Source organism: Copidosoma floridanum, unplaced genomic scaffold, assembly GCF_036245765.1.
Source record: "Copidosoma floridanum isolate Cflo_tuat_1 unplaced genomic scaffold, Cflo_Japanese_pri ptg000006l, whole genome shotgun sequence".
In the NCBI taxonomy this organism is placed as follows: domain Eukaryota; kingdom Metazoa; phylum Arthropoda; class Insecta; order Hymenoptera; family Encyrtidae; genus Copidosoma; species Copidosoma floridanum.
The window spans coordinates 23516732-23524129 of NW_028321883.1; the positions used below are offsets into that span (position 1 = coordinate 23516732).

Below are 7398 nucleotides of genomic sequence, written 5' to 3' on the forward strand. Positions count from 1 at the left end.
GCTGGTACAGTCATCGAATACGGTTAATTTACTGATAATATTTAAGTGGGTTATTTTCCAAATTAATTTTTTTTTTTTTCACACTCATCTCGCCATATTATACTTAATCGCCGAAATATATAATCGATTAAACGATCCAACCGACCAATCCGGTATATATACATAAAAATTGAACTTGTACAAACGCATGCATTTTTTGGAAAGTTGAAAAAAACAAAGTCGGTAAATTCGAAGTATATTCACCCACCGAAGCTTATCAATGTCAGCCGCGCCGATCATGAGACAAAAAGCACCAGTCGTACGTACAGCTAAGAGTACACCCCATCGACCTTCGATAAAACGTTTTTTTTTTTTTTAATCTCTCTCATTGCGTGTCTGGGCTTAATTAAGTATCGCGGCGTGTTACTCGCGAGCAGGCAACCACTGCGTATCGCACTCGTGCCCACAGCGTGTACGCTCTTCCAAACGCACACATACATATATACATATACATATGTATGTACTCACGCGTAAAAATGAATGATTCAGAGGTGAGTTATGTATTTTTTTTTTTTTTTTTTTTTTTTATCCCCCAAAAACCTCGAAACAGACAGTCTGATCTCTCCTCCCCCGCCCCAGCGCCGAGATTCCAATACGTATACTTATTAGTCCGTAAGAGCTCCCGCGGGTAAAAAAAGAATCTGAATCAAGTATTTGTCTTTGCACATCCGCATCGATCGCGATAGAAATTTCGTTCGCGGAAGCCAGAAATTTATCAAAAATACGAAACAGTACAATGTACACTGCAGAGTCAGGAATGGTATTTGGGGTGTAAGCGCGCGTGGAATTCCAAAAATTCGCCAAATTAATCGGCAAAAATATGTGTATGATCACCAGCGATCGGCGAGATATGACAAATCGTACAAACATCCGACAGAAGGCAAGAAGCAAGAGCTGGGAAGGTTTCTGTTAAACGGAGGGTTGGAGGGACTGCCTGTGTACGTATGTACATATATATATATATATTTTTACGGGGTTATCGATGACGCGCAGGCCATTATCGCGTGTTACACAGCCCGAGAGATAATGATACGTGTACACCTGTGGTATCGGTATGTATATAGTATACATAGGGGGATTCTCGCTCATCCTCCGGGAGATAGACGCATTGAAATCGTTGATATACGTATACAATACACGCAGGTGTGGGTAAATTGCGCGCGAGAGTAGTGGGGCGTAATGTAATATATGTGTTGTATACGCCGGAGCGTGCCGCCGCCGCCAACGCCGGTCCTATCCTACACCCGCCTACCATCCAACCTACCTATATAATGCTCGTGGCGGACGGGCAGCGCAACACAGTCCAAGTCACTGATGCAGAGATAGCGCGACCCGCACAAGGGTTGCAGAGTCACTTAATTGTTCATAAGCATACCCCGTACGTACGAAGAGAGAGAGACTAACCGATCGGCCAATCGATTCATCTTTCGTTATCGCTTTTTGTTATATTTCATATAGTGCCGGTGCGAGTGTGCACGTAGTTTAACGCACAGGCATTGTCCATTGGGCGATATATTTTTTCTGTTGAGTTTGTTATTTTGCTAAAAGTGCGCAACGAAAGAAAAAGTCCCGGTTTTGCGGTCAAGATAAACACAATGAGTAGTAAAAGTATAATCGTTAGTGCAGCCACCCTCTTTGGGGTTGCGATATGCGTGCTCTGCGTCCTCGAGGTGGCTCAAGCGAGGCCGTCGTTGTCTGCGCTCAACAGGTGAGTTTGCCGATTTTTATCTTTCCCCCCCCCCCTTTTGCTGTCAAAAATCGGTTAGCGATCGCGATCGGTATATACCGTGGATTTGAGTAATTTTCACTCCCTCGTACGTATAAAAGGGAGCGTGTATCGCGATAAATTGTTAGCCTCGTTGAAATCCCTCAAACCCCCCTGACAAAGGTGTTAAAAAACGATCTGTGGATTTTTTTTATTCGCTTGTGAGATCCACGAGCTATTTTACCCACCCCCTTCATGCATTACGTTTATTTATATCGGATGATCCTCGAGAGCGGATGTACCCTGTCTATTAGTTTGATGATTATTTATCGTTTGTAATGGCCCGATTGAATGATTATACGGGGTGCTGAGGGGGGCAAAAAATCCCCAATTGAAAAAAGGCGAAAGTCAGCTTTGGTCCAGATCCCAAGTATGTGTAATACGGTATATTGGTACAGGTGGACAACGAATAATGAGGTCAAATAGAAGTCCCGCGAAGATTGGGTTGTTGGTGGGTAGGGGTAAACGGTACAGTTATTGACACCTTAAGGTAGTGATTAACCCCTATATAATTTGTATATCTATATATAAAGGCTCCATTTAAAAATGCACGTGGTGGTCAATCACTATCGGTGGGTCAACAACTGTACTCTTTACCCCTATACATGTACACACGCGTGGTTGCATTTCTCGGCGTTCGTCTACCTTTTGTACGAGTTAGTAAGCATATATATATACATTTTGTGTATGCAGTTCGGTCATCGCGTCAAGTGCATGGCGCCCATCCATATCTTAAGACACATCCACTCGAACACGCGAAATGATGCAATGACAGCGCATAACGAAAAGCGCTTGATCGTCGCGTGTGTGACTATATGTGCCTTACCGATCTCTCCACCACGCGATCTAACTCTCTTATCAGTGCGTCGCTTACTACGTACAATTACGTATCTATACGTATACAATATTATATTCATATCTGTTCAAATGTACAATAGTTTGCGGGTATATACTTACAAGTGTAAGTGTGCTTATACGTCTGTAAAGTTGAAAAGCACCGCTTAGCACGCGATTCGTTCATGAGACTCGATGGATCGTGCAATGATGTAACTTTTTTGAAAAATTCCAACTGATGAAAATTCGTAACTTTTTTTCTTGTCAGTACTGTCGAACAGGCCCTATAAATGTTTCGTATATTCATTGGATGATAGATATATACGTCAACGTATTCACAATGAAGTAGAACATATATTTTTATTTTATTGACTTGAACGAAAAACGGATGATTAGAATTGGAGGTATTACAAAAAATTGTGTCATGTACTTATAATATAGGAATGTACGATTGCGTCGTGAGAAGTCATTGGGATTCACCAGTGCAACTGTTTTGATTAGAACTGATGTCGCGCAATGACTTTCCAATAACCGATACACTTAAGTATAAGCATAAAGTAAATTGTTGAAGCGTAATTTTCGGTTTGCCTGTTGCAGCAGTCGAACGAAACGATTTTCGGACCAGAAAATTTTGGACATCGAGGCGAGAATAGCCTTAGCCAAGCTCAGGGGGAGACCCGTGATCGGCAGCCTCGGACAGATTGATCCTGGCAGAGCGTAAGTATACATTATTGCATTACTACCGATCACCCGATTTCAATGGCTGTCGTTTTTCGTTGTACATCCAACGCATGAGATGCATCTTGTTTAATCTTTTGGTATAAAAAAAAATAAATAAAAAACCACGGTAGTTAAAAAACGACGGCTGCTGAAAAAAGTTGTGCAGCCCATATCGAGATATGTACAATGTAAATCATCGTAAACTCGCACCCCAGGGACCCTAGGTATTTCCCTGAAATTAAAATACCAATCACCCCAAACGCTGTTGATATAGTTACAAAAATGGCCTGGAGTATGATTGGAGAGTAAAAGACTTTAGCTGAAAAAAAAAAAAAAAAAAAAAAAAAGGAGCTACGGTAGCCAAACGTAGTTGGTGCGTGCACTAATGTACGGAAATACCTGCCCACGCTTGCCTAAGAAACGAAGTCAAGATTATATATCTAAGGTCTCGGTGAAAAAGTGCTTGGCTCGAAGCGCAAGGATGAAAAAATAGAAACGCGTGCGACGGACGCGCTTAAAATTGAATGAAAGCGAGGGAGATGCGCCCCTCCCGGGAAACGAGCTTGATTGTGTTTACGGGCTCGGGAGCTATGCGAGGCAAGTGACACGTTTTAATGAATATGGCCCGTAGAACTTTGTTATACACCCTGTCCCTCTTTCAAACGACAATTTTCACCGTTTCGCGACACAATATATATATATATATATATTTGTACCTTCGTTAAACATCGTGAAAAGTTGTTGACTTCCATTATACCGGGTCTCGAGATGAAAAAAAAATAAAATAAAAGTAAAAGATTGTCCGTGTACCGATATGATATGTCCCCGACGTAGTGCCAACGAGCACCTATACGTGATTTTTTTTACAAAGACAGATCAATCGATCGGCAACTCGATGTAATATATTAAACAACAATTTGCGACGCTCGACTGACGCGGGTGCATGTAAATTGTAAAACGAAAAAAAGATATGGGGGAACAAGCAGGTGCTCATCGATACCATTGATCCGCATTTGAAAGGCGCGTAGTTGCGAGAAAAATACAGGCCCCCATCCATCCGTGTCGGAGCGGAAGGGTATGAAAAAAAAAAAAAAACACCCGCTCACAAAATAATGTATTCTAGCACACGAGCGTACCTATGTACATACATATATACACAGTGGAGGGAAAAAAAAGGCCGAGGGGGTGAGAAAAAGAGACGCGTAGAGTGGCACTGCTGATCTCGGGTCGTAGCCGCATTACGCGAGAAGAAAGGAAAAGAGACACGCTTCCTTGAAAATAAGTACGTATATACACACCGACAATAGAAGGTGTGTATTATACCTATTCGGTTCGCGCCTTCCCGTGTATACATAAGCAGGTTAGCGCAACGACACACGCCGGGAATAATACGTATGTCGCGGAGCGCAAAAATTTATTCGCTATGAGGGAACTCCCACGCGGAGGGTTCTGTCGAGGGCTTTTCTTGTATTCATTCCTTTCCAAGTGGAGCTCGTTACGTCCGATTCTTTGCTGTTGTACTGGTTATGAGCCGCTCCGATGGCCCAAAAGATCGCGTAGGTGGGGCGGGAAATTGCCTTAAATCGAGGCGTAAATCGGTTGGACAGCCGATGATACGTTTGTTTGAGATGAGTGCGTGTGCGCGGCTGGAATAAGGCGAATTAAGAGGAAAGGTAAACAATGTGAGTCACGGGCGACCACGTGAGAGTTGAATGGGGCACGCGTGTAACGATTAATTTTAGAAATCGGTAACGACCGGCTAATCCGCATTCCGGAAAAACGTATCTTTTTTTTTTCTTTTTCTTTTTTGACGAATTTTCGCGTCGCGCCAAGTGGCAAACCCATCGGGAGAATAACACGCTCGATCGGGATGTATCGTCACCAACTGAAAGATAGAGGCCCGATCGAGCCTCTGAATGATGACAAACGCGATCGGCCGACGGTTGAAAACAGCATTCCTCCGGCTTTTTTAAAAATAAGCTCAAGTTCTAAAAATGCCTCGCGCACATTTTACTCCTCGAACCTCGAGATTATCATTTTTAATTCCCATTGCTTATATATACATATATATTATGTACGTGGACGCGGAAATCATTCATTGACGCAAAGAGGAAAAAGCACACGATACTCTTCGTACAAATTTACACATCCCTCTATATCTGCATGATATTGCACAACGAAATATCGCAGCGTACGCGCGGGAGTTAATAACTTATATGCAATTTTGTTTTTTTTTCATTTCCTGCGCATGCAGTGGCCGCACCCGTAGATCCAACATCGAGCCTGACCTCAAGAAGCTGCGCCGCATCCTGAGATCCGACGCCAACGACGAGGACGACAGAGGCATCAGGATGGTCCAGGAATTCCTTCGGGTAAGCCATATCCTCCCCTCGCGTTGTACCTCGCACTTTGGAAAAATATAACAACACGTGTCTTCTTCTTCCTCTTGTTTGCAGTGGTTGAAGTACAAGGAAGCGGAGGCCGAGAGCAATCGAGTCGACGATTACGACGGGCTCTACTAATTTGGGGAGCCGCCAAATTAATCACACGGTTGCAAGTTCCCGTCCCCCTAGCCCCTCCCTCGCCGCTGCCACCGAACAGTATTACTATACTATAACTTATTTTTACTATATATGGTTTTATTTGAATTTCAAGTAAATCTCCGCCTGGGAGATGCACGCATAGATGATGAGAGGAATAAGTCTTGCTACTACGATTGCCATTCGGACGAATCAATTTTGCCATTGGTTTTTCGTACCCGTACTTTGCCGCTACTGTAGTTTTGTTACACTTTTTTTTTTTTTTTTTTTTTTTTTTTTCCATTCGGTGCTCAGATACAAGTGGCCAAACTTTTCGTTGGTATATATTTTTATCGATACACAGTGCTACTTTGAGATCGTCAAATGTATGCTTCGCGTGTTCGTTATTTATTTATTTGTACGTGTATGTACTTTTTTTTACCTCAAGTAACTCGTCGATCTTGCATTTGCCGATTTTTTTTGTTTCTGAACACCGAGTTTTACCCGACTATTCCAAGCGTTAAATCATAAGTATGTTTATTTCAAAGCCAATGCATTAGGTTTATTTAATTTAAGTGTAGGTAGATAATAGATCGGTATTCTTATTTAGATTAGTCATCATTTTTAACGCTGAATGGCGAGGTACAGAAAATATCCTTAAATGCTACATATGTATACTTATATTATATATAGTTGTAACTGTACTTTGTGTATATATTTAGGCGTTTTAAATTAATTTCAATTGAGAATGTGAAGAAAAAAAAAAAAAAAGCGTAAATGCATGTACGAATACGCATACGTACATTCATGGGCGACACAATTAGTTGGAACAATAATTGTTTTTGATTCCGAGTATCTCACGCACAATATTATATTACCTACTAGGGAATGTTTTAAAACTTTACGACAAGTAGATTTTTTTAATGTTTTTTTTTTTTTTTTTTTCATCACTTTCAACAATAGTGTTGTCCATGAGTTTACTCTCAATTTTCGTATTATCCATACATATGCCTACAGCAGTATTTTAACTATAGAGTTACGGTACTAAATGTGTCTCCGGTAAGCGCATTACTGTATCTAAAAATTATTAATTTCGAATTTTTTTTTTTTTTTTTTTTTTTAATCGACGCTCAGTTGTTTGACAATAACAATAATGTCGTTTTTGGGTAATGTATGTAAAAAATTTTAATTTGTCAATCGACGAATAATTGATTTGTTACCTCAGTTATGTATTATAGTGGTATCAGCTTGCTGATGACTATGTTATTTTTGATTTCATTGAGATGATTTTTTTATCGATAGAATCGCACGACTTTTTCTATAGTAATCTTTTCGACGAGTGCCAACAATTAATTGTGTTATCGTATCCGCGCGTACATATACGCAACGTAATACGCGTTATCTTCCACATTCCTCTGCAATCTTTTGCGAGTCGAAGAATCACGAGCCGAAAGAAATCTCTAGTAAGTGTAGTAGAAAACTCATGAGTATTAATTGTGATTAGTCAAACAAGGCTTGTTT

The 7398-nt window shown here is 41.0% G+C and overlaps 1 protein-coding gene across 2 annotated transcripts; it reads left to right on the plus strand.

Annotated features, from left to right (window-relative positions):
• The first annotated feature begins 1368 nt into the window (after nucleotides 1-1368).
• Nucleotides 1369-6150, plus strand: LOC106640213 (uncharacterized). Of its 2 annotated transcripts, none has more exons than XM_014354168.2 (4): nucleotides 1369-1747; nucleotides 3236-3355; nucleotides 5613-5730; nucleotides 5815-6150. In XM_014354168.2, the coding sequence occupies exons 1-4, from the start codon at nucleotides 1635-1637 to the stop codon at nucleotides 5878-5880; spliced, it is 417 nt and encodes a 138-aa protein (XP_014209654.1). In that variant the 5' UTR covers nucleotides 1369-1634; the 3' UTR covers nucleotides 5881-6150. The 2 variants fall into 2 exon arrangements, with proteins under 2 accessions (XP_014209654.1, XP_089454752.1); XM_089598626.1 differs by having other exon boundaries at nucleotides 3239-3355.
• The last annotated feature ends 1248 nt before the right edge of the window (nucleotides 6151-7398 follow it).

What these genes read in the sequence shown, in the direction of transcription:
- LOC106640213 (XM_014354168.2), top strand. Translation starts at nt 1,635, where the DNA reads ATGAGTAGTAAAAGTATAATCGTTAGTGCAGCCACCCTCTTTGGGGTT. An exon ending in TCGTTGTCTGCGCTCAACAG is followed by an intron (nt 1,748 to 3,235) that starts GTGAGTTTGCCG and finishes TGCCTGTTGCAG; the next exon opens with CAGTCGAACGAAACGATTTT. An exon ending in CAGATTGATCCTGGCAGAGC is followed by an intron (nt 3,356 to 5,612) that starts GTAAGTATACAT and finishes CTGCGCATGCAG; the next exon opens with TGGCCGCACCCGTAGATCCA.